Here is a 26,132-nt window from a genome sequence, read left to right as displayed (position 1 = left end):
TTGAACAATTTGATGCCTGAGGCAAGATGACGCAGCTTAGCGCATCTCCATGGTGCCTGGAGTAATTAACGAATTATGCTTCTGCAAGTCTCTCGTCCATCAAACATCGATCCTATCCAAACTTCACTCAAGTCTGCATCTCATTTCAGTACCACCCGACCCACTGATCCGCCGCGCATATTGTACCTTCGTCGAAATACCGAAGAGATTAAAAGGTCGACTCCTGCACTAGTCAACGTCCTTGCTCATCTTCAATCTTCGACTCTCAGCACGGCGCTCTTCCTGCAAAGTAAAGGTCTACAAGCACGAACGTCATAGACGCGAGAAACAAAGCTCAGTTCTCGTCCGAAGTTTCTGGTAAATCACAAAGTCGTCATTCGAAGGATACAGTGATTGAGTAGCAATAAAAGACGTTTAGCGACATCGTCTCTCTTCACTTCCCATGCGGTCCCTAGTGGACATCGCAGTACCTTCGTGAAGATGGGGAAGGTTCAGAAGAAGGCGAACGACAAACACAAGCTGTCCTTGGTAGGTGTAGGCTTCACATCAATCTTGTACCCTTCTTGCTAACCTTGCCACTAGTCGCCAGCGTTGGCAGAGTTCATCGAGAAAACCACTACTCTACCGCTCGTGCAGTTGCCAAAGCATCTTGCGTCCTTTCCAGCACAATGGCCGTTTCCTCGTGGCGATCTCTACAACTGGATCGAGGCACTAGACCGGTTTGATGAAGTATTGCGCAAGATCAATGAGGTATATGGTTTAAGTGCTGGTCCTCAGGCTAAGCCTTTTGATAATACTGTGCTCGTCGAAGGATCCTCCAATCCTGATGTCGTTGAGCTCGAGGAGCTTGGTCTGGCCGAAGATGGTGACCAGGTATTGCTTCAGGCTATCTTGGCCTTCTCCAGACTTTTACTAGAAAAATGCGGCAACCGTACCTTGTACAATAGCACCGATAGACTGAACGACCTACTGAACACCACTTCTCTGACCACTCTACACGAGACCCTTCGCCTCACACTTGTCCTTGCTCAGCGCTTCGCCGATCGCGGCCCTCAGTCACCGAGCCACACATCGTTCTATCACTTTGACCTGGACAAACTTCAAAAGCTTGCGACCCCTGTCCCTCGAGTGCCTGCAAGAAGAGGTCCGCTGTCACCCGTTAAAACTCCCAAGTCGAAAGAGAAAACTGCACAAGCCAAGCTACGCCGCACTCCAACTACAGCCGACCCGAACGATTTTCGCGCCTTGGCTCGACCAAGTTCTGCAAATACTGCCCACGCACAATCACCATCCGACGACAGCACTGAAGGAGGCGATTGGGCGTCCGTAGCTGCATTAAGAATTGTCTGGTCGCCTCCAACGGTTTCGACCTCCAGCACGCGTCCAGCAGCCTTCCGTACCACCACCTCAGACTCACCTTCAACCCCATCACCTCTGCGACGGCACGAGGCTGTTGGCACTGCTGGACCACCGAAAGACAATGGTCCGACTCGAGCTATTCCGTCTGATCAGTCTGATCTGCGACAGATCGACCTTGAAGCTTCTGATCTGATGAACACTACGGCTGAAGCACTTCTCCAAAAGGAATCGGAGACAATGCCAACAACCACCCGCTACGAGTTTCTACACAAGCTCAGAGTGGCTTATGGAATGCTAGGCTCAGGCGAGACAAGAAATCTGCTTCTATGCATCCGGCTTGCAGCTCTAGGCGTGGTCAGCCAAGTCTATTCGGAGGAAGAATTTACCTCAAAGTATTTCGATGGCGACTCAAATGTGGCTTTACGTCAGCAACTTGTCCAACAACTGGTCGAGTTGCTTCGCGATCCCAAGAAAGGTTCTGGTCCTTCTCTCTACGTACAAAGTCTAGCTATGGAGACTTTGGCAATCTTGTCCAGATATCGACAAACCTCAACCGAAATAATGTCTTCGCTGGCTCCCAACTCAAGCCATGGCCTCCTACTCTCGCTCGTGCAGAAAGGTCTTGCAAACATAGCCATTGATGATGAAGCACTCGGTGACAGTGCAGGCGATGAATGGCGACATGCTGTCTTCATGCTTTGGGCGATCTTCGTGACTCAGACTGGCCCACACAACACTCGATCTACGGAGCAGTTCGTCCACAAGAATCTCATTGTAGCTTATGCGTCAGGTCTGCACATCACCACCTCAAGAGCTCTTCGAATTCACGCGTCGATTCTCAAATTCCTTGAACATATATTCCATCACTTCAAGGATGGTCTCCAAGTGTTAAACTCGTATGGCGTCTTCACCATCGCCTGTGATACCACAGAAAAGCTCAGTAAAGAGGCTCTAGAACTTTACGAGAACGGTGAAGGCATCTCAGAACAATGGAAGACCCCAGGTGTGGATTACAAAATACCTTACCAGCAACAATACGTCTTGCGCGAATTGATCATGTTGGTAAAGGACATTTCCAAGCACCAAGGCAATCATGCAGACCGTGCACTCCGTGGCTTCGTGGATTCAGCGAGCTTGTTGAATGCCTTCCGCCTAATTTTGTCTCACATGGCAGAGTTCGGCTCTCATACCTGGAGCGAAGTTGTGACGGCGATATGCAGCTTTCTCAACAATGAGCCGACAAGCTATACAATTGTCTCAGAGGCTGGCATCATCTCAACCTTACTTTCCACAGTTCAACCCCAACAGTCCATGCAGGAGGAAAGTACAGAAAGTGCCCCTCGTACCATTTCCACTGTTCCCTCCGAGCCCAATTTGGGACTCCCTCCAATCGCAGATGCTATTCTGAATCTAGCCACTTCTTTTGGTGCAATCTGCTTGACTGAGACAGGACATCGCCAATTCGTTGCTTCGAATGTACTGGGAAAGTTCTTCGAACTTTTCGAGAGTCCGGCGCACGTCAAAGCGATTAGAGATAGCAACGTACTCGTCCAGCTTGGTTCCACCTTCGATGAGCTTGTTCGACATCATCCTGCGCTCAAAGATCTAGTCGTCAGTTCGGTCGTGACAATGCTTGCGCGAGTACGATACATCTGCAAGACGAAATTCAGACTCATCGGTGCAGGACCCAAGATCTGGGTTCAGGACGATTCTGGCATAGTAGTTGATGGGGGCGTGCAAGCACTGATGGCAGACGACATGCCTCCCGACGAAAATTCTGCTTCACAGTTTGCGCCACTTCTTTTGCCCACTAAAGATACCTTGGACTTTGCGCTACCTCGCCAGACACCAAAATCGGATTTGGCGCGGATCGCCAACGATGAAGACGCTGACGGATTGACTGCATTGGATTTTGCTCGACCTGTCATCAGCTTCCTTGCAGCATTTTTCGACACGAACTTTCTGTGCAAAGAAACATTGAATGCTGGTGCCACAGATCTGATCTTAGACTTTGTTACCCTCTCGACCCTTCCAGTAAAGGAGGATGCTTTCTCCGATGGTTTACTGATACAGGATCTGACAACCCTCGTTCGTCAAATAGCTGATGAGAAGTCTCACCTAGTTCTGCCACTCCTAGCAGATCGCGCCAGACACATATGCATGGACGCATTGACTGACTTCATCGACTACTGTCCAAGTGACATGCAATGCTACTTTGGACAACATCTGGAAATCTCGGTACCAAATTCGGGCATGGATGTTGACATCGCAGTGCCACCAGTAACACAGAAAGTCAATGGCACAACGCTTGTTCGAGGCTTGATGAGCATCTACTGTATATCACGTGTGATTGGCGAGGTGTTCACTCCCCCATCTTATGCCACACGGGCACACCACAACAGTGTCTTGACTCAAATCAATGTCGCAGACATTTTATCAGAGGTTATCCTTCTTTTTGGAAAATTGTCAGCTGCTTGCTGTAGGGAAGAGATCTCTCTTCTAGCACTGATGCCGAAAACCTGGCTAGATGCTACGAAACCCGGCAATTATTCCACGGGCGACCACGATGTTGATACCATTCTTGACGTGTCAAATTCACGGCAAGCCGAGCAGGATGGCTCGACAAAGCCCAGCCTTCCAGACAATCTCAAGGATGTTGAGGAAACAGCTGCCTTTCAAAATCTCAAAACTTTGCGATATCTCCTGACAGAGACGCCAGCAGCGATCTCGACGATGTTCTCACGTATTGGCTCAAGCTGCAGCGGACGTAAGAAGCCCGAGACCATAATCAAGCAAAAATTGTACGCAGTTGGTGAGGCCATAGCACAGGCGCTGACTTGTCAGTTGAAGCCCCCGTTCATGTCTCATTTCTCCCGAGGGAGCGATGACGACCGAATCAAAGATTGGCGATTTAAGTACTTTACAGTCGTCTTATCCAGACTTCGCGACAGCTTGTGGGAGGACAATAACAATGTACCTCCCAATTCTATTACTCAGTCATTCATTGTGGATTGCTTTAGACGAGCAGAAGGACTCAGGAACTTGGATGCCATAGGCACAGCTTTTTATGAAGAGCTCAAGTTGTGCCAGGTAGACAAGGCTGTTGTGTTCGCTGCGAATGCTGGCCTCAAAATCTGCTTGGAGCTCCTCGAAGATCTGACACGCCATGACCTTATTCAATCGACTCAGACCGGGTATATGAAGAACACTGATCGCGAGCGCCCTTTCTACTTCAATCCTAACCAACTTTTGCTGGAATTGCGTATGGAGTCGATGCCACTAACCCGTCGAATCTGGGATAGTGAGTATGCTGAGCAAGCTTCACCTGATGTCATTCGTCGACTAGCTGCCATTCTGAAGCATACCCTTCAAGGAGACAACGAAGAGAATGTCGTTATCAGAGCTGAAGACTTTCCTACACCAAAGCCTCATGAAAAGCGCAAGTATGATCTGGATAAGACCAAGATCAATATCCTTCGTGAAAAAGGTTTCGCTCAAGATGTCGCAGAAGAAGCATTGTATCGCTGTAATGTAGCGCATGCACCACAAATGCTGAATGCTGAGGAATATTGCAAAGCCTTGAACGACAACCCTGGTCGACGACGACTGCCAATTCCGGCCAACGAAGTTAAGCACAAAGGTTCGGCCCACGAAACTCCTGTTTCGCGGGTCACCAGTCCGCCTACCACTATGGACATTATCAGCGGGCCTACCACTACTGTTCTTGAAGACAGCAGCCAGGATGAAGACCTTGTAGACGTGTCCGACATGAATCTCAGCAATGGCATCTCCAACACTGCAATCAATCCGCCTGTGGACGGCTCTAGTCGCTCAAATGCACGAAGCATGGGCACAACCTCGTCAGCCATGGATCTCAGTGTCATGCTAAATCAACCTCGGCCTGCTGGGGTTACTGCACCACGCTTTTCAAAGCAAACTATTGACGCTGAGCGAGAATCGATTCGTGAACAGCTTGCAGAACGCTGTAATAACATCCTCAGCAGTCATCCGAATCTCATTTTCGAACTCAACGACCTTCTCGTGGCTGGCGCGGCTAAACTGCACGAAGAGGCTGCAAGAAGCTGGTGGGAGACGGTTACAGATCTGCTAATGTCTTCTTTACTGTCTCAGAACATTGATGGAGACGTCGACGACAATCATGGCAAGAAAATTGCTGCGACAGCTCATCTTATTGGCCTCTTCAGCAACAACGACAACTTCAAATCAAGCACCCTAAAAGTTATGCAGGACTCAATAGACGGTCTCGTGGAGTTCCTGCGAATATCTGGGCAAAGTGCTGGTGATAGCAAGTCATATCCTTGGATTGGACCCATATTGCTGATCGTCGAGAGGATGCTTGCAGTGGACGCAAGTCCTGATGAGATCACTTGGACACCGCCTAACGACGTAGACTCTTACAACGAGCCGAAGCTCACACATATCACTGTTGTTGATACTTCTTCGAAGGAGTTCATCTTCAACCAGCTCATGGAAGAAGTTTTGCCCAAGGTTGGTAAGGATAGTTCAATGGCCTTTGCTGTTGTCCGTGTACTGGTGATTTTGACGCGGGATCGCAAGTTAGCACAGTTGCAGGGCCAGAGACGCAATCTACAGAAGCTGTTTCTCATGGTCAAGCAGTTGAGTGGTAGATGGATTATGCGTCTTCAAGGTGCTTTGATGACGGTCTTGCGTCATGTCATTGAGGATGACGGCACTATTAAGCAGATAATGGGCACCGAAATAACTTCCTATTTCAAGAACAGATCGACTGGGAGGCAACCAGATCTTTCGAACTACTTGCGCGATCTGGCCCATTTAGCATTACGATCTCCCACTCTGTTCGTGGAGGTTACTAACGAGAAAGTAAAACTTCTCTCTTGGACTAGTGGTCAACCTGGCGCCAGCTCTACTCTGGGACTTCGCGATGAAAAGGCTGAGGACAAACCCTCGACAGAGTTGGCTGCTGGAGCGGAAGCTAACACTGCAGAGGATCCAACTGTGAGCATTGAAACGAATGCGCCAGCGGCTACAGATGATGACAAGCTGCAGGATTTCAGAATTCCGGTCGTTGAACACCCTGATGGTGTAGTCCATTTCATCCTGACCGAATTACTGGCCTACAAGGATGTCGATGATCAGGAGTCGTCTCCTCAAGGCACGAAAGATACTGATACCAGCAGTGCGCTCAACGTCGAGGCAAAGGACGGTCAGAGTGCTTCCGGTGCTCCAAAAACGACTACTGATAAGTCAGAAAAACCGCGCTTCAAGGCGGACGAGCATCCCATCTTCATGTACCGATGCTACTTACTACACTGCCTGACTGAGCTTCTCTATTCTTACAACCAGACCAAGGTGGAATTTATCAGCTTCTCTAGAAGAGCCGATCCTCTTGCCGCAACACCATCGAAAGCTCGATCGGGAGTTCTGAATTATTTGCTCACTTCACTGGTATCGTCCGGTTATGTTGACAAGGACGAATCCATAGCCTGCCGAAAGCGATTGGTAACATCTGAATGGGCTATGAGAGTCATAGTCGGTCTTTGTGCCAAGACTGGCGAGAAGGGATCGGGATCGGCTGGCGGGTCACGCTATCCCACACAGCCACGTCAGATCGACGACAGTGGCACGGAAGCAGATTTGGCTTATGTCCGTCGATTTGTGCTCGACCATGCTCTCAAGACTTTTAGAGACACTACCTCAGCTTCAGACTCGACACAGGCTCGCTATGGACGATTGTTGTGTCTTGGCGAGCTGTTCAACAAGCTTATCACTAAACCATCAGGTCAAGACGGCTCAGTTCTGTCTAACAACACTTCGTACAAGCGCATTGCACGCATGATGCTCGAGAAGAACTTCATTGCTATCCTGACGTCTGCTGTCAGCGATATCGATCTCTCATTTCCTAATGCGAAGAAGGTCATCAAGTTCATTCTACGCCCATTGAAGGAGTTGACAGCCACAGCCATGGACATCAATCTCAATCATCCTGATGAATTTCCCAGAATCATCGATCAGACCACGACCGACGTCCTCTCCGAAGCTTCTTCAGAGGTCTCAGATGTCGATGATGACCGCGAGGAAACACCCGACCTATACCGAAACTCTGCTCTGGGTATGTTAGACCCTGCGCGTCAAGACGAGTCAGACAGCGACAACGAAGAAGAAGATGGCGAGGAAATGGATTACGACGACTACGACGCCGAAATGGATTATGACGAAATGGCGCCACCTAATGATGGTGAGGTCATTAGCGACGAGGAGCTCGAAGAAACACTAGATGGTCCCGGTAATATGGAAGGTCTCCCAGGCGATGTCCCTATGGATATTGAGTTCGTCGTTGATCGTCATCGTCACCATCACCATCATCGTCACAATCCGGATGACGATGAGTCAGAAAGCTCTTCAGATGACGAGGCTGAGAGCGACGGAGAAGACGATGCCGAAGACATTGAGATCGAGATGGAAGATGATGAGATCGAGCATGAAGACTCCGAAGGCATCGAGAATGAAGGTGGCGAAGATGATTGGGAAGATGAAGAGGAGGGCCAAGAGGATGAGGAAGACGAGGACCACGACGATGGTCATTTCGACGAAGATGAACTACCCATCATCGGAGCTGGTGGTCGCAATCCTGCCGCCCACCTCACCGATCTACTCAGAGAACTCAACGATGCTGATTTGGACGACTCTGATTTGATTCGTGACACCAACGTCATTCTGCAAACCAACGATCCTGACGACGACGACAACGATGAAGAGGATGACCCAGACGAAGATGGTGATGAAGTGGACGACAACGGGGGCATGGAATACGATCAGCCTTTCGATATGATGCTTGACGGCCCTGATTATGACGAGAACGACGAGTGGGGATGGGAAGAACCTCCTCCGCCAGTCTTTCGACGAGCCAGGCACAATCGAGCAGGCGGTCTTCCGTCTTTTCTCAGTCGCGGAGTGATCAATATGAGCGACCATGCCATGGAACACCACTTGTTGGGCAGTAGACATCATCGCCATGCACCTTCGAGTCGCAACGTTGCCGAGGATGGAACAAATCCCTTGCTACAGCGTCCAGACGTTTTAGGGGGTGACTACGATTCTCAACCTCCTTCAAGTCGAGCCTTCACTTTCGGCATGCAAGGTCGTGGTGGTGGGGCCGAAGTACCACAGTTCATGGTGGCCGGTACTGAGGGAGCCCCAGCCATTGTTACTATGGGTGGCAACATGGGCCTCGGTGGCCTCGGTGGCCATGGTGCAATCCTCGATGCTATTATGGGCGCGATTCAGCGAGGCGATCAAGACTTCTTGCAGAACGGTCGCATTCAGTTCAATCTAAATCCGCCAAGTCTTCGAGAACTAATGCGACCACCACCAATGCCGTCGGCCTTCCTGAACAGACAACCAAGAGAAGACCCACAGCGTAGTGCGCAGTTCATTCCGATGTCCACTATCACTAGATGGCAGCAAGAAATACAGCTGGTCTTTGGCAAAAATGCGGTTACTACTATTCAGCCAATCCAAACGCACATATTCGCTGTTCTGGTGCCTCTCGCTCAACAAGAGGAGAAAGAGAGAAGACGAAAGGCCGAGGAGGAACGCCAAGCAGAAGCTGAACGCGAAGTCCAGCGCAAGGCTGAGGAGGAGCGTATAAGGAAAGAAGATGAAGTTCGTCTGGCTAGAGAGAAAGCTGAGGCCGAGGAGAAAGAGCGTGCCGAAGCTGAAGCCCGTGCCACAGAGAACGTGGACAATGAACAAGGCGATGATGTTATGGAGGATGTTCAGGCCGAAGAGCCTTCCAACCAAGCAGCACAGGTGCCAGATCAGCCTACTCGAAGGTACACTACAATTCGTGGGCGCCAACTCGACATCACAGGTCTTGACATTGACGTTGAATACCTGGAGGCTTTGCCGGAGGATCTACGAGAAGAAGTCATTACGGCACAATATCAAGTAAGACGTGAGCAGGCACATGAACAAGGAAACGACGACAGCGCTATTGATCAGGAATTCCTTGATGCCCTACCAGAAGACATTCGCGAAGAGATTCGTGCACAAGAAGTTGCGACTCAGCGGCGTCGTGAACGCGAAAGACTGAGACGTGAAGCGCAGGCTGTGGTTGGCGGTATTCAGCCAGGAGACATGGAACCGGACGATTTTCTAGCAACCCTGGAACCAGCTCTGCGGCGTGCTATCCTCGCAGAGCAACCACCTGAGATACTGAATGCTCTGAATCCACAACATGCGGCCGAAGGACGTGCTCATGCGCGAAGCATGTTCTACCAAAGAATGCCGATGAACCACGAGCTTGAAACTGCAAGAGCTCGACGTGAGCAGGATCAACGTGACAGCAAGCGACAGCAGATTGTGCAACTCGTCGACAAAGCTGGGGTTGCAACCCTGCTTCGCTTAATGTTCATCCAGCAGCAAGGTTCCTTGAAATCAAATCTGCTACATATCCTAAGTCAGGTCTGTGGCAATCGACAGACCAGATATGAGGTTATAAGCTTACTCCTAGTTATTCTGAAGGAAGGTTCAACGGATGTGACAGCCATTGAGAAGAGCTTAGCTAGCTTGTCTCTTCGGGCCAGAGCCAGCGGATCGCAAAAGACGCCACAGCCTCTGAAGCGAACCTTGTCGTCACAGCCATATTCAAGTCTGAGTGAAGATGTTACCCCAATCATGGTGGTACAACAATGCCTTCACGTTTTGAGCTACATATGTCGACAAAACCCCCATGTCAAAAGTCTTTTCCTGAGAGAAGTTGACGTGACCTCGACGAGTAAGGGCAAGAACAAAACAAAGGGCAAATTAAAGGAAGTCAAGAATACTACTCATCCAGTGAATGATCTAATCAGTCTGCTCGACCGTCAACTCATCATGGACAACTCTAGTTGCTTGCATTATCTAGCAGCGTTACTCGCTGTGATCACATCTCCTCTTGCCAGCCTCATGAAACAAGAGAAGGAGAGACAACAAGCGGAGAAAGTGCAGAAAGAAGAGTTGTCGAAGAACGAGACCTCAGGTAATGAAGACAAAACAGCAGAAGCTAAGGGTGATGTTGCAATGGAGGATGCGCCTCAAGCTACGGAGTCGCTCCCAGAAGCATCGAACAAAGACAAGAGCGAAGTGTCCGATCAAAGCAAAGCGCTTGAGCAGGAAAAGAAGAGACCTTTTGAGCCGCCAAACGTCACCGAGCACAACCTCAAGCTCATCACAAACATCTTCGTTGCACCTGAGTGCGGCAATGACACATTCCGTTGTACGCTGGAAACCCTGCAAAGCTTGGCACATATCCCTGGCACCAGTGAGAAGTTCGGAAAGGAGCTGACAGGTCATGTGCATTCACTGTCAGAAGCTATCTGTGGAGAACTTGATGAATTACTGCCTGCTATCGAAGATGCACAATCCAGTATGGATGTTCAGGGCGCGGCTGCGGCGAAGTTCTCGGCAAGCACTTCGGATCAAGTGAAGCTGCTGAGAGTTCTGCAAGCACTGGATTACCTCTCTGCACCTAAGAAAGAGGACGACACTGCTTCCGATCAACCATCAAAGAGTGTATTGACACTGTCGTATGAACATCTTGGTCTTAGTCCATTGTGGAGCAAGTTAAGCGAGTGCCTTACAGCTGTGGAGGAGAAAGGCGATACGATCAGCTTCGCTAATATCTTACTGCCACTGATCGAGTCGCTCATGGTTGTCTGCAAGCATACCACGCTCAAGGATACGCCAGTTCAGGTCAAAGAGGTGGTCGTGACAAGTCCTATTGCGCCTACCTACCAGGACGAGCTTGAAGAGTTGTTCTTCAAATTCACCTCGGACCACCGCAAAATCCTCAATGACATCGTGCGTCAAAGTCCGAAATTGATGCAGGGCCATTTCTCGATCTTGATCAAGAACAGCAAGGTCCTGGATTTCGACAACAAGCGCAACTACTTCAACAAGCAGATTCATTCTCGACATCATGCACAGCGTCATCCTCAGCCACCTCTTCAACTCAATGTTCGTCGCGAGCAAGTTTTCATCGACTCTTACAAAGCGCTCTATTTCAAGTCCGCTGATGAGATGAAGTACGGCAAGCTCAACATTCGGTTCAACGGCGAGGAAGGTGTCGACGCAGGCGGAGTCACGAGAGAGTGGTTCCAAGTCCTGGCGCGAGGAATGTTCGATCCCAATTATGCACTCTTCCAACCAGTAGCATCAGACAAGACAACTTTCCATCCCAGCCCGCTGAGTCGAGTCAATCCAGAGCACTTGCTATACTTCAAATTCATCGGTCGAATCATCGGCAAGGCGCTCCATGAAGGCCGTGTCCTCGATTGCCATTTCAGCAGAGCTGTATACAAGCGAATCCTCGGTAAGAAGCCTAACCTGAAAGACCTAGAGAGCAACGACGTCGACTACTACAAGTCGCTCGTTTGGATTTTAGAGAACGACATTACAGATATTCTCACGGAAGAGTTCTGCGTGATCGAAGATGAATTTGGTGAGGAGAAGGTGATTGATCTCATTCCCAATGGTCGAAACATTGCTGTCACTGAGGAGAACAAGAAAGAGTATGTGCAAGCTTTAGTCGAGTACCGCCTCACAGAATCTGTCAAAGAGCAACTGGATAGTTTCCTGGGTGGCTTTCACGACATCATCCCTGCAGAGCTCATCGCCGTCTTTAATGAGCAAGAATTAGAACTGCTCATCTCCGGTCTGCCAGAGGTTGATGTCGACGACTGGAAAGCAAACACCGAGTACCACAATTACAGCCCTAGCAGTCAGCAGATTGTCTGGTTCTGGCGAATCGTCAAAGCCATGAGTAATGAAGAACGAGCGAAACTCCTTCAGTTCATCACTGGCACAAGCAAGGTTCCTCTCAACGGCTTCAAGGAACTTGAGGGTGTTTCTGGATTGACAAAGTGTAACATTCACAAGGATCCTTCTACCAACCGTCTACCAACTAGCCATACTTGCTTCAATCAGCTTGATCTGCCTGCTTATGAAAGTTTCGAAGTCATGAAGCACAATATCTCGACGGCAATCAGCCTTGGTGCAGATTACTTCGGTTTCGCATAATGGGGGCGCAGGATTTGTGTACAATAATGCAATAGTGAGACAGGGTACGTTGTTTTTACAGGATGCATAGCCGGGCGTTAGAGTCGAAAAGAATGGGGATGGAGAATGTATGGAGAGCTCGCAAACGAGCTAATATTGCTTTCAGCGGTACTAGATAATGATGACTGTTCAGAGCAGGATGGCGCAGGAAACACTGGCTCCGAAAGCATGTCTCGCGAGGTGCAGCTTGCAAAGACGTGACATTCGAGCAGTGATATATCGTCCATAGTATGTAGTAGGCAATAAATAACATAGCCTGAAGTCTATCTTGACAAATGGTCGGGAACTGAAAAAGTGAGTGAATATCTCGACTGATATGTTGTGCTTCCTCGACTTCGTATGAGTAGTCAGCCTGCTTAAGTTGTTTCGAATGGAGTACTCACATTTTACGATACAAAAAAGGTTGGACTGGGTAACTATGTGTGCCTGAGGCACAAAACCAGCTAGCCTGTTTCGAATATGCCAAGCAATATCCACAAGCATCTGCGATTTTGTACAGAATCTTTTGCATTTAGCAGTCAACGACAGCGTCCATTTCTTAGTCTTCATCGCTCCTTGTTGCGCATATTCAGAATGGTAAGCACTACACAATATTCAACATTAGCTATTGCCTAGACTCGCACGTCTCTGCATTCTTGCAGCATGGCACGTTCCGCCTGTATCGATCTCTGCACTGAGAGTCTGATCGGGTGATGAATGGCTGGAGATAGTTTTCACCAGGTTGAGTCGTTCAGATCGCTTGGTGAAGCATCTCGTTAGAGTTCTAGAAAGTCATCAGGACATATGCTGATCTTTCTGCCTCAATGACAGCCTCCTAAAGGAAAGAAAGTCGCCGCGGCGCCATTCCCTGGCACAAAGGCTGGCTCGAACAAGAAAGCTGCAAAGGTGAGTTGCTTCTGTATGCCAGTACGAAAGCGTCTGCTAAGATATATAGAACCCTCTGTTCGAGAAGCGACCACGAAACTACGGCATCGGCCAAGATGTTCAGCCACGACGAAACCTTTCTCGCATGGTCAAGTAAGAGAATATCCTGCAAACGATCGACAAGAACACGACTAATTCAAACAGATGGCCAGAGTATGTGCGACTTCAGAGACAAAAGAAGATCCTCAACTTGCGATTGAAGGTCCCACCAGCGATTGCTCAATTCCAAAGCACTCTTGATCGCAACACTGCCACGCAAACCCTCAAGCTCCTCAACAAGTACCGACCAGAGACAAAAGCACAGAAGAAGGAGAGACTCCAGAAGGAGGCTACCGCTGTGGCTGATGGCAAGAAGAAGGAGGACGATGGCAAGAAGCCATATGCTGTCAAGTATGGTCTCAACCATGTCGTTGGCCTTATCGAGAACAAGAAGGCCTCTCTAGTCTTGATTCCAAACGACGTTGACCCAATCGAGTTGGTCGTCTACCTCCCAGCCCTATGCCGAAAGATGGGTGTGCCATACGCTATCATCAAAGGCAAGGCCAGACTCGGCACTGTCGTCCACAAGAAGACTGCTGCAGTTGTTGCTCTGACCGAGGTTAAGCAAGAGGACAAGAACGAGCTCAGCAAGCTGGTGAGCACTATCAACGATGGCTTCAACAATAAGTACGAGGAGCACCGAAGACACTGGGGTGGTGGTATCATGGGTACCAAGGCTATCGCTAGAGAAGAGAAGAAGAGAAAGGCTATTGAGACCGCCATCAAGATCTAAGCTTGATATTCATCATCCTTCGCAAAATCGGAGCTGGGTCAATCTTTGTTCAAGCCTAGCCGTTATGTCTTCATTCAGTCAGTCGTGGGGAGATAAGCACGGTCGATGCTCAGTTCTGTGACCATGAATTTGACCCATTGTCGTGTGTGGTATCGGAGCTTAGATAGAAAATCGCTAATGATACCATGAATTGCAGACATCTTCGAATTACTATTTTCTATATCCCTGATTCTGGTAGACCTTTTTTCCAGAGATGGATTTGTCCATATCAACTCATTCTATCGTCTGATCAATCACTCGCATCACATATCCCCGCACGTTTGTGTTACACTATGCGTCTGAGCCTGAGGCCACCAGATTGATGTCATGGTACATTATCTAAAATCGCAAAATCGACAGAAATAAATCTCGAGTTCTGAAATTGGCTCTTTATTGAAGAGCGCTCGAATTACAGTAGTTATTCACATTAGATGCCCGTGCATTATCACGACTGTATCATCTTGTCTAGGCGGCACGAAGATACTTATCAACCTTACGTTGACTCCTCTGTCCAACTTCACTCCAGTACATCGCTTCCTCGAATAAGCGGGATACACGACTGTGATTCACATTCAATACGAACACGATGAGCGACGGGACGGAAACACCGCAACAGCGGCAAGCGCGCATTCGGCAACAAAAGCGTCAAGCCAAAGTCACCAGCAATGCACAAGACCGGCTGAACAGCATAGCGTCGATCAGTGGCAGAAGCGTAGAAAGCTGTATGATGATCATGCGATGAAGTGCTTCCCAGCTGACATTCTTATAGTACAGAACGCTTCTGCCGCCTCGTCGTCGACCTTTTCGCAGTCTCCCGCTTCCGCTCCAAATAATGCGAGCTCGATTCGCGCATCCTCTCTGTTCTCCTCACAAGCCAACGATCCCGAGCAGATGCGTCTACAAGAGGAATACGTGAAGCTTCTGTTAGGTGGAGATCAGTCTGGTCAGTCAGGCCAGCCAAATCAAACAGGTCAGGGACAACAACGACCGGGTATGCCTGACGAGAACGATCCAATGCTCAAGCTGATGCAAGGCATACTCGGTGGAATGAGCGGAGACCCGAATGCGCCGGCGACAGGGGATCTGCCATTCTCCCCGGATGACCTTGCTAAGATGACTGGCATGCCGTCCTTTCTGACCAGCATGTTCATGGGAGGGAAATCCCAGGCACCTCCCACACCAGCACAGATCAGTAGTGAGCGGACGTGGAGACTTGTTCGAGTCCTGGTCGCGATCCTTACTGGTCTCTACACGAGCTTCATTGTCAGCAGTTCCGTTACAACTTTCGGCGACAATCCGCCTGCGCCTGCAACTGTCCAGAACCCCTTCTTGGTATTTCTTACTGGTCAGTTGCTGGTTCGTGGTGCTCAGAGCGTACTTACCAGCAAGCCAGCGACACAAGGCGGCTTCAAGAAGTATTTACAGTACGGGCGAGAAGTCGGCAATGATGCTGCAATATCGATCTTCCTTCTAGGTGTGTATAGTTGGTGGAATGGCTATGCTTAGTTGTTACTCCGTGATTGATACGTGACATGACAAGAATCTAATTTCAGTTTCGCAATATTGACACTATGAATTTGCACTCATGGCATTGCATTCGTGCAACAGCAGGCAACATCGTTCAAGTCGTCGTTCGGTCTACTCGCCGCAGCCCGAAACATGACCATTTCAAATCATGTGTCTGTCAAGATCTGACGAAAAACGTTGCGCTATATGCAGCGTCTTGGCCCAGACTGCTGCATGAAAGCCACATACGGACAAGCGGTGCCACTTGCACCCAAAAGCTTCTTCGGATAGAGTCCGTGCATACATTTGTCTCGTGCTCTGTTCGTTCTGTCGGCGCAATTGTACTTCTTGTCAAGACAGAAGACAAGATACAACCTCGGCCACGATTGTAACACGTTTGCAATGACTGCTTGTCGTGGAAGATCTGAAATGGCCTCCAAGTAACCAGCCGGATCGACATCGTGCGGATCATTCGTCATACCACTGAAAGAAGTGACATCGGATAAGGATTGGCGTAGCCTTAATCCCTGAAGGTTTCGGTTCCTGGTACTCACCAAAGACAACGCGCTTCGAGCCAGGATATTCCGAATCTGAGCTAGATATGCATTCATGCAGTTCCCTCCCATTCATCCGCAAAACGGGAATATGTTCATTGGCCATGAAGGCGACTTACCTAAACCCGATCGAGAATGGACTACGTGATGAGGAGCCTCTAGCCCGTTGCGTACTCTGTGCTAGAGCTTCAACAGCTTTCGTCGCAGACATCTCGACGCGACATGGGTGGGGGAACGTCTTCATGTGTTTTGAAATGGTGCGGGGTGACACTCTCCAGAGTCGCGGCTGACGCAAATTGCAAATCACGGCTTCGAACCATTCTTGGGCTGGAGAAAGGCCTAATATTCGTGCACAAGACCAAGCTCGAGCTCATGTCATACAAGAGGTGAAGTATTCTTGGTCGCGAGCTCCTCTCTACCCTTCTTTGCTTTTGACTTTTCTGCTATATAGCTTCCTACCACAGTTGTACCGAGCTTGCTATTTATTTCCTTACCAGCAAGAGCTCGTCATTTTGCAGCAATATTGACTATAACATTGGACAAGAGCTCGTAACATCACCATGTCTGAGGGCGATACTGCGCCGCCAAAGGGCGGTCCTGTAGTGGTCAGCTCGTCGCAGCTCATAGCAAATACATTGGCTAACACATCTACAGGCTGAGGCACACGAGGTTCCAACTTACGGGTGGGCTCTAGTACGAGCTTCAGAAAACGCAACATACTGACGGTGAACAGTGTTCCCGAACCATTTTTCAAGAAAGGATCCGGCAAAGCTCATCTAAAAGACTTTGCTGAATATGAAACCCTCTACAAGCAGTCAATTGAAGAGCCAGACAAGTTCTGGGGCAAGATGGCCCGAGAACTGCTCACATGGGACCGCGACTTCCAGACAGTGAGATCTGGTTCATTGACGAATGGTGATGTAGCTTGGTTCCTGGAGGGTCAGCTGAACGCCTCGTACAACTGCGTTGATCGACACGCCTTCAAGAACCCAGATAAGCCCGCAATCATTTACGAGTCAGATGAGCCTGGGGAGGGCAAGATTCTGTCGTACAGCGAGTTGCTTCGGGAAGTCTCCAAGCTGGCGTACGTGCTCAAGCAGCATGGTGTCAGAAAGGGTGACACCGTCGCTCTCTACCTTCCCATGATACCACAAGCAGTCATCGCATTCTTAGCAGCCACGAGACTGGGCGCATGCCATACGGTAGTCTTTGCCGGTTTCTCTTCAGGCTCACTCGCGGACAGGATCGTTGATGCCAATGCCAAGGTTGTGATCACTACTGATGAGGGCAAGCGTGGAGGAAAGCTCATCGGAACCAAGAAGATCGTCGATGAGGCGCTCAAGAAGTGCCCAGATGTGACCAGCTGTATCGTCTACAAGAGAACTGGCGCAGATGTGCCTTGGACCAAAGGACGAGACTTCTGGTGGGACGAAGAAACGGAAAAGTACCCATCATACATTCCTCCCGTGCCAATGATGTCTGAGGACCCTCTCTTCTTGCTATACACTTCAGGTTCGACAGGTAAGCCAAAAGGTGTGATGCACACAACGGGTGGTTACCTGGTAGGTGCCGCAGCGACTGGTAAGTATGCGTTCGACATTCACGACGACGATGTGTTCTTCTGTGGTGGTGATGTCGGCTGGATTACAGGGCATACATACGTGGTTTATGCTCCCCTCCTCCTCGGTGTGCCGACAGTCGTCTTTGAAGGAACACCTGCGTACCCGAACTTCTCCAGATACTGGGATATAATAGACAAGTACAAGGTCACCCAGTTCTACGTCGCCCCTACCGCCCTTCGATTGCTAAAGCGAGCCGGCGACGAACACGTCAATCATTCCATGGAGAGGCTGCGTGTGTTGGGCTCAGTCGGTGAACCGATCGCAGCTGAGGTCTGGAAGTGGTACCACGAAAAGATCGGTAAAGAGGAGGCACACGTCGTTGATACATACTGGCAGACCGAGACTGGTTCTCATGTCATCACTCCTTTGGCTGGTATCACCTCTACCAAGCCAGGTAGTGCTTCCCACCCCTTCTTCGGCATTGAGCCTGCGATCTTGGATCCTAATTCAGGAGAAGAGATTAAGGGCAACGATGTCGAAGGTGTGCTTGCGTTCAAGCAGTCATGGCCATCAATGGCGAGAACCGTCTGGGGTGCGCACAAGAGATATATGGATACATACCTGAATGTGTACAAGGGTTATTACGTAAGTATTTGGAACGTCCAAATGCTAGTCATCAACTAACGTCCATTCTAGTTCACTGGTGATGGCGCAGCCCGAGACCACGAAGGCTACTACTGGATCCGAGGCCGTGTCGACGATGTTGTCAACGTTTCCGGTCATCGTCTCTCAACAGCTGAGATCGAAGCCGCGCTTATCGAACATCACGGTGTGGCGGAAGCTGCTGTGGTCGGTATCAACGATGAAATGACCGGTCAAGCTGTCAACGCCTTCGTCGCACTCAAGGACGGTGTTGACCCTGGTGAGGGAACAAGAAAAGAGCTCGTCATGCAAGTCAGGAAACAAATTGGCCCCTTCGCTGCACCAAAGGCTATATTCATTGTGGACGATCTGCCAAAGACTCGATCAGGCAAGATCATGCGACGAATTTTGAGGAAGATTTTGTCAGGAGAAGAGGATCAGCTTGGTGACACATCTACGCTCTCCGATCCATCGGTAGTGGATAAGATCATTGGTACTGTGAAGAACAAGAAATAAGCCATTGGGAATGAGCAGTTGGTATTCTTAGTCTTTGTGTAGTGCAACATCAGCGACGAAAGTTCCTGCAACTTTCGCCATATTCTTACTGCTGCCTTCAACCGCGTCGTGATCTTTACGAGTTTTGGGTCTTTGATTGGTTCATTTCTCTGCTACGTAAGTGATCAGGTGACGGGATACTCTCGAAACTGGCCTAGGCCTCGTTCGGCTCAAGCTAATCACGAGTAACGCCAGGCAGCCAGCGTAATTCAGACACTCTCTAACACTTTCAGAAGTTTTGGCAGTCTCGAAGGACGCAAGAATCCTGGTCTGGACGTGCATTTTGATGTATTGACCAGGGATTATCACACGCTATTCGTTCGTGGCCTGTTTGCAAGTGCAATTTGTGGTGAGGTAGCAGCATCTTCGGCAAAGATTCCGCTTCGAGTCACATTTACCTATCCAGCAACTCCTGCTTAAGAACCTGACGGATAGACGCGTCGTGCTCTGCTGTCCATCTAATTTTCCACCCAGCGTCCTTTTTCCTGGCCGACCACCTTACTACGCGCCGGTTCGACGTCGACTCGAATGGTTCTGACGGCGAACCCTCGATCTCAGTGGTAACGGTGCCTGTCGCACGTCAGATGCAGCGCGCACTGTCAATCAACCTCTAGCTGCGACTGCGATCGCGCCAGGATAATCTTTTTCTTCGTATATCCGTTCGCCGACGTTCCCTTCGACGAACTTCATTCTTCGCAATATCTTTGTTGGGGTCTAGTCAGAAAGAAAGTGACAATGTCTTTCGGCAGCACTGGCACGACTTTTGGCACCTTCGGGTCGACCAACAACAATACAGGCTTTGGTAGTGGTGGAGCATTTGGTAGCAACCAGAATACGAACAATACTGGTACAGGTACGTGGCAACCCTTCTCCTTGTTTCTCGCGATATCCGGCTGAGACTATTGTCTACCAGGCTTTGGAGCTTCAACGACCTTTGGCGGTAGCACATCAAGTCCTTTTGGTGGTGGAAGTACATTCTCAGGTACGCAGCTTTTACCCTTCACTCTCTATCGCGTACTCGTGGTGCAGGCAGGAGCTTTTGGATGCTTACACTCTGCTCTTTCGCATCTCCCGTGGCTTTTGATACATCAGTCATCACGATGCCACAGAGTAATCGCAGGATCAAGACCCCTACAAGCCCAAGAGCTGCTTCCCCTCGAATTGATGCCCACTTCCCAAGCACTGGCAGCTCTAGATGGGTTGACCTGAACACCGTATCTCTGAAAGACAGAACACTAACAATCTCGCGAACAGGTTTCGGATCAAATAACACGAACACTGGTAGCGGCCTCTTCGGCAACAAGCCTGCTGCTACAGGGTTTGGTTCCAGCACTACTGGTACCGGCCTCTTCAACAATACTTCGAACACCAACACGAGTGGCTTCGGTGGTACAGGTGGTGCTTTCGGCACAGCCACCACTGCCAACACTTCAGGAGGAGGATTTGGAGGATTCAATAGTGGCAACAACAATAGCTCAAGTGCTTTTGGTACACAAAACAAGACTCTCTTTGGTCGAAGTGGTTCGGGCACGACTGGAACGACTGGTTTTGGCAATACTGGCACAAGCCTATTTGGTGGTTCCGGCACCGCACTCGGCACAGTCGGTCCATGTCCTGGTACCAATCAGGGAGCCTTCGAGCCGTACACAGACAAGGAATCAAATGGTGCCACGAGTGTCTACCAGTCGATCAATATTCGACCTCCTTACGACAAATACTCTTTTGAAGAGCTGCGACTAGCAGATTATGCAGGAGGCAGACAATGGGGTAATGGTAGTGGTACTGCAGGCACCTTTGGCACTAGCAACTTTGGCAGCGCATTTGGCACCGGCAATACAGGCAGTCCGTTCGGAGGCAGCACCAACGCTGGAAGTAGTTTATTCGGCAATACGTCCACTTCTGCTGGTGGCTTCGGTACCAATACTGCCACTTCTGGTACTTTCGGTAACTCTACTGGTGGTGGCCTCTTCGGAAACAAGCCAGCCACAACAAGTCTATTCGGCAATCAACAGACTTCTTCCACGACACCTGGTAGCTTATTCGGCACGTCCAACAATACGAACACCGGCAGTACCTTTGGTACAGGCTTCGGGACCACAAACAATCAGCAGCAATCTGGTGGCCTGTTTGGAAACAATCAAAACAAGACTGGTCTTTTCGGAAACACTGGCACTAGCAATACAGGTACTACTGGTTTCAGCTTCGGCAACAACAATCAGCAGCAAAATACCAACACCACTGGCGGTATGTTTGGGAACAACAACGGTACTCAGGCTAGCGGAGGTGGATTGTTCGGTGGTACCAACAACCAGCAAAGCAATACTGGTACTGGAGGACTTTTCGGCAGTCAAAATACACAAAATCAGACTGGTGGTCTTTTTGGGAATAAAACTGGCTTCGGCACGTCCACAACCCAGACTCAGCCTACTGGTGGTCTCTTTGGAGGCGGAACAAACACTACTGGTGGTCTGTTCAGCAACACCTCCAATAACCAGCAGCCTGGAGGCTTGTTCTCAAGCACGAACAACAATGCCAATAATCAGCAAGGCAACAGCTTATTCGGAAATCAACAGAACAAACCTGCTGGAGGTCTCTTTGGGGGCACCAGCACGAACAATGGTGGTGGCATCTTCGGAAACAACTCGAATAACCAACAGGGTGGAGGACTGTTCAGCAGTACGAATAACAATAACAATCAGGGTGGTCTTTTCGCGAGTACTAACAACAATGCTGGAGGAGGTCTCTTTAACAGTACGAACAACCAGAACAAACCGAGCCTATTCAGTGGAGGCACGACCAACACCCAAGGAAATTCTCTCTTCAACAGTGGTATGAATTTCGGGCAATCACAGGCTAATCAGCAGCAACAATTCCCGAACCAGCAGGAGGTCAAGCATGCCTCCTTGCTTGATCCAAATCCATATGGACAATCCTCCATCTGGACAGGTCTGCCGCAACCCACTATGGAAAACTCGAAACCTCTCTTCACACCACTCACAGCTACAAAGAGACTGGAAGAGAGCGCCCGGAAACCCATACATACACTACGACTTAATCAGTCTAGATACAGCACGCCGCCGCGAAGAAGTGGTTACGGATTGAGCTACTCAACACACGGCACGCCAAGCAGTGCTGCAAGCACACCTGGTAATATTCCTTTGAGCGGCAGCCTTTACGGCAGCCGTGGCTGGTCTGGTGGTAGTTTTGGACGGTCCTTCAACAGAAGTGCTTCGGTTCAGAACCTTCGGTCACAGTATGCTTCTGAAGCAGATGACATCTGGAAGCCAAACGCATTCGCCCCTAGCCATCGAAACTCCAACGGTAGCATCAAGCGACTGACAATCGATCGCTCACTTCGACATGATCTCTTCAATCGTGGTCCACCTGTACCAGCAATAGCTGCTCCGAGACAACCCACCAATGGCGAGGAGGATGCTGCACCTGCACAGATCACTGACGGCACGGCCGAGCCTGTTAGGAAACTCAACAAGCGCGTCAGTTTTGAGAAGGTTACAGAACCCCAGCTGAATGGTGAGACTGGTGCTCTTCAACGTATTGAGGACGACGATGAGGATGCCTCTCCTCCACGTGCCAACGGTACTGGTACAGGCAACCTGCAAGCAGTGCCTGAGGATAGAGAGACGCACCAAGTTAGCACCAAACCTGGCGAAATTGATACCTCAGATCCAGTTCTGGGCGGCTATTGGACAAAGCCAACACGACGGGAGATCGATAGAATGCCACGAGACCAAGCCAAAGCTTTCAAGGGCTTCCAGGTTGGTCGAGAAGGATGTGGTTCCGTCATCTTCGATGGTACTGTCGACCTGACTGCACTACCTAAGGACTTCGAGCAGGACCTCTTCGAGAAGATCGTCAGGTTCCGTCATCGCACAGTCACTGTCTACCCTGAACAAGAACAGAAGCCTTCGGTCGGTAAAGGTCTCAACGTGCCATCTACCATTGCCATGAGCAATTCGTGGCCACGTTCTCAGGGCAAGCCTGTCGCTGCTGTTTCTGGCCCAGTCTATGAGAGACATGTGATGAAACTTAAGACGAAAATGTCTGGTACCGAATTCATTGACTACGATGCCCAGACTGGTCGCTGGACTTTCAAAGTTCCTCACTATACGAGGTATGGCTTGGATTACGATGAAGATGAGACGTCAATGATGGATCAAAGTGAGCTCAGCCTTCCACCCCACTCTTTTGACAAGTCTGCTGACGCTTCCGTCATGGAGATCGACGATCAGACTGATTCGAATGACGAAGACGACACCTTTGCGTTCAAGAAGAGTGTGCCAGGTCAATTCGAAGATCAGAGCATCATTCCAGCCGACGACTCCCAAGAAGCCAGTGATCAGATGGAAGAGCAGTACGGCGATGGATCTGAGCAATCTGCAGTCTCCGAAGACGATATGATGTCCGAGGACGAGCAAAGCCCTATGCCTGGATCTATGCCTCAAGCACTTAACCCGTATTTGATCAGCCCAGCGAAGTCCCCAACCAAGTTCACTGTCTCTGGCACGCCTGGAAAGCCACTCCTTGATCTGGAGGGTGATTGGGCTGAACAACTTCAACGAACTATTAGTCCTCGAAAGCAGAACAGAGAACTTCTACGAGAAGCTCAAAGCAAGATCCTTCTCGACAAGGCATTCTCTCCAATCAAACCAAAAGCAGCACCCGAGGTCAACTTCCGAAGCAGTATCGACGTTATGAACCATCTGTTCAAGTCTGCGTCTGGCAAGAAATCTAACCAGGCTAATGAGCCTGACTTTGAGGTTTGAACCCCCCGTCCTTATCCCTTATTTGCTTGACAAACATTCATAAAGTTGTATATGAGACCATGAAGGACACTGACTATGGAAAAGCGAGACTGGAAGAAGCCAGCTATTGGAAGCAGCAAACAATGTCATCCATGTATCTAGGTTAGTCAATATGCATAATGGAACAAATTGCTAAATTTTGGTGTCTTTTAGTTCCCTTACTCAAAACGTTCGAAACTTTTCCACCCTGACGACGAAGAGATGAGCGAGCAAGACCGTGCCTGGCATAACAGCTTCAAACCACACTTTACAACTGACGGAAGAATCGTCTATCGGACTTCGAAGCTAGCAAAGGATCAGACGTGGGAGGAGAAGCCTATTGCTGGCGCAAGAGGTTCTCTTGTCGTTATGGCGCGGTCTCACAGCAAGAAGGTATTTCGACTGCGACTGCTGAATGTACTTGGGCTAATCTGTTACAGGCTTACGACCTTGATTCAGCTCTACCCTCTAGCAAGATCACAGTCAAAAACGACATACCTGCGGTACAACACGAAGCTGCTCCCTTCTCGCAACTAGCAACTCAAGCACAAGATAAAGAGGTGGCTGATATCTACAACCTCGCTCATGTCCTGTTTGACGACTACGAGGACGAGTTCACTCTCGGTCTATCTGGTCCATTGCAGAAGACATTCGCTCACCGCATTCGAAAAGATAGACTCGCAAAATATCTTTCTGAGAAAATCCTTGCAACAGTGGATGCAGACGAGCAGAACAGTCTGAAGGCTGCCATTCTGCGACTCACAGGACACGACATTCGAGGTGCCTGTGAGCTTTTGAAAGATAGCAAGAACATAAGACTTCTCCTTCTGGTTGCACAGCTCGATGGGGCTGATGCGATGTTCATGGACGATGCAAAGGCGCAGATCGATGCCTGGCGGGACCACAAGTCATTGTCTGAATTTGACTGTGATGTTCGCACTTTGTACGAGCTTTGCTCCGGTAATGTCGCCGTGTCTCGAGGCAAGGAGGGCAAGACCGTGCCTGTAGAGGATCAAACTGAGACCTTCGATATCAGCACGCGGTACGGTCTTTCCTGGTTGCAGTGTTTCGCTCTTGGCCTCTTCTATGGCAAAGCAGAGAAGAACAACGCAGAGGGTATCGGCAGAATTGAGGATGCTGTGCGAGAGTATCAAAGCCGCTGCGACAGGGAAGAAGAACCTACCAAGCCGTCCGAGCATGATGTTCATTGGTCGTTGCTCAAGCTCTATGCTTCTCGACATGACGAAGCCCTATCAGCACCAAGATTTCCTGCAGCGCTTGAGGGTCTTTCCCAGCCATGGAATCATGCCGCCACCTTCAACTTCGCGCAAGCTTGTCAAGCAGCGCTCGAGGTCCTTGTCGACGCTACCAAAGCAGATGAGCTTGCTGAAACTCTGGCAGCAGAGCTTGGAGCCCAAGGTGACCTTGCTTCGGCAATCTACGTCCTTTTACATATTTCGAAACCTGAAACACGACAGACACTTATACAAGCTCTTCTGGATCGTTTCGCTGCTTCGCTACCTGGCTCAGATACCGCAACTAGTGACAGCGGTATCGCGCTATGGCAGCGGCTGACCATGGATTTGAAAGTGCCAACCTCCTGGATTTACATGTCTAAAGCTCGCTATGCTGCCTCTGCAACTAACAAAGGTGGCGATAATATATCCGAACTACGTTACCTCGTTGCGGCTGAAGCTTGGGAGGACGCTCATCAGTGTCTACTCAGACGAGTTGCGCCGTCTCTCATCATCGATGAAGACTACACTTTCCTCCTGGAAATGTGCAGACTCTTTGGCGACGACCCTATCCGCCGAGTCAGCTCCTGGTACAAGGGTGGCGAGGTCTTTGCTACTTTCTCCCAGCTCATGACTCACATGATTGCAAGGACCGATATCTCAGCAATCGCGTCGCTGCGCAAGAAGCTCGTCACTATGGGTCACAAGCAGGCAAATGGGCGCAAAGTTAAGCTTGGTCAACTCAGCCAGCACGAACTCGAAGAACATGCTGCTGTTCGAGAGATGGCGAATTCGCTCGCGCGACTGAGTCAACAGGGTGGTTCGGTTGGTGAGACAAAGGAGATTCTGGAATTGCCGATCACCGAAGACGTGAGATTGGAGATCATGATGGATGCTGGTATTGCTCCACAGCAGTCTACGAATAAGTCACGCAGAAACAAAGGTCTCGGCATCAACCAGGCGACGCTGGAGGACAACGACGATGCTATGGACGAAGACTCTGACCCTATTCCAAATGGGACAGGCGCTTAGTGGGAGTCTGCTCATCGCGGAAGGAAGTTTACGGCCTTGCCTGTAAATAT

General features: G+C 49.7%; 6 protein-coding genes across 6 annotated transcripts; all 6 read left to right on the top strand.

The window, feature by feature from the left end:
- Window positions 1-480: 480 nt before the first annotated feature.
- Window positions 481-12,420, top strand: TOM1 (E3 ubiquitin-protein ligase tom1; the record flags this gene model as incomplete). The annotated part of the gene is made up of 2 exons (XM_064894790.1): window positions 481-528; window positions 583-12,420. 2 exons carry the CDS (start codon window positions 481-483, stop codon window positions 12,418-12,420), a joined length of 11,886 nt encoding a protein of 3,961 aa, XP_064757477.1.
- Window positions 12,421-13,032: 612 nt separating this feature from the next.
- Window positions 13,033-14,155, top strand: rpl8 (60S ribosomal protein L8; the record flags this gene model as incomplete). The annotated part of the gene is made up of 4 exons (XM_064894789.1): window positions 13,033-13,035; window positions 13,270-13,344; window positions 13,394-13,476; window positions 13,528-14,155. 4 exons carry the CDS (start codon window positions 13,033-13,035, stop codon window positions 14,153-14,155), a joined length of 789 nt encoding a protein of 262 aa, XP_064757476.1.
- A 625-nt stretch (window positions 14,156-14,780) lies between these two features.
- LTR64_000403 (uncharacterized protein) lies at window positions 14,781-15,700 on the top strand (the record flags this gene model as incomplete). Its single annotated transcript, XM_064894788.1, has 2 exons — window positions 14,781-14,916; window positions 14,964-15,700. 2 exons carry the CDS (start codon window positions 14,781-14,783, stop codon window positions 15,698-15,700), a joined length of 873 nt encoding a protein of 290 aa, XP_064757475.1.
- Window positions 15,701-16,814: 1,114 nt separating this feature from the next.
- Window positions 16,815-18,974, top strand: ACS2 (acetyl-coenzyme A synthetase 2; the record flags this gene model as incomplete). Its single annotated transcript, XM_064894787.1, has 4 exons — window positions 16,815-16,859; window positions 16,909-16,937; window positions 16,988-18,461; window positions 18,513-18,974. 4 exons carry the CDS (start codon window positions 16,815-16,817, stop codon window positions 18,972-18,974), a joined length of 2,010 nt encoding a protein of 669 aa, XP_064757474.1.
- Window positions 18,975-19,748: 774 nt separating this feature from the next.
- LTR64_000401 (uncharacterized protein) lies at window positions 19,749-23,797 on the top strand (the record flags this gene model as incomplete). The annotated part of the gene is made up of 3 exons (XM_064894786.1): window positions 19,749-19,866; window positions 19,927-19,995; window positions 20,268-23,797. 3 exons carry the CDS (start codon window positions 19,749-19,751, stop codon window positions 23,795-23,797), a joined length of 3,717 nt encoding a protein of 1,238 aa, XP_064757473.1.
- Window positions 23,798-24,037: 240 nt separating this feature from the next.
- LTR64_000400 (uncharacterized protein) lies at window positions 24,038-26,082 on the top strand (the record flags this gene model as incomplete). The annotated part of the gene is made up of 2 exons (XM_064894785.1): window positions 24,038-24,208; window positions 24,256-26,082. 2 exons carry the CDS (start codon window positions 24,038-24,040, stop codon window positions 26,080-26,082), a joined length of 1,998 nt encoding a protein of 665 aa, XP_064757472.1.
- Window positions 26,083-26,132: the final 50 nt, after the last annotated feature.

The sequence above is a fragment of the Lithohypha guttulata genome, assembly GCF_036872675.1.
Source record: "Lithohypha guttulata strain CCFEE 5908 chromosome Unknown scaffold_1, whole genome shotgun sequence".
NCBI classification, from domain to species: Eukaryota; Fungi; Ascomycota; class Eurotiomycetes; order Chaetothyriales; family Trichomeriaceae; genus Lithohypha; species Lithohypha guttulata.
The sequence above is the reverse complement of the archived record's forward strand: the minus strand, read 5'-3'. Positions and strand labels throughout refer to the sequence as shown.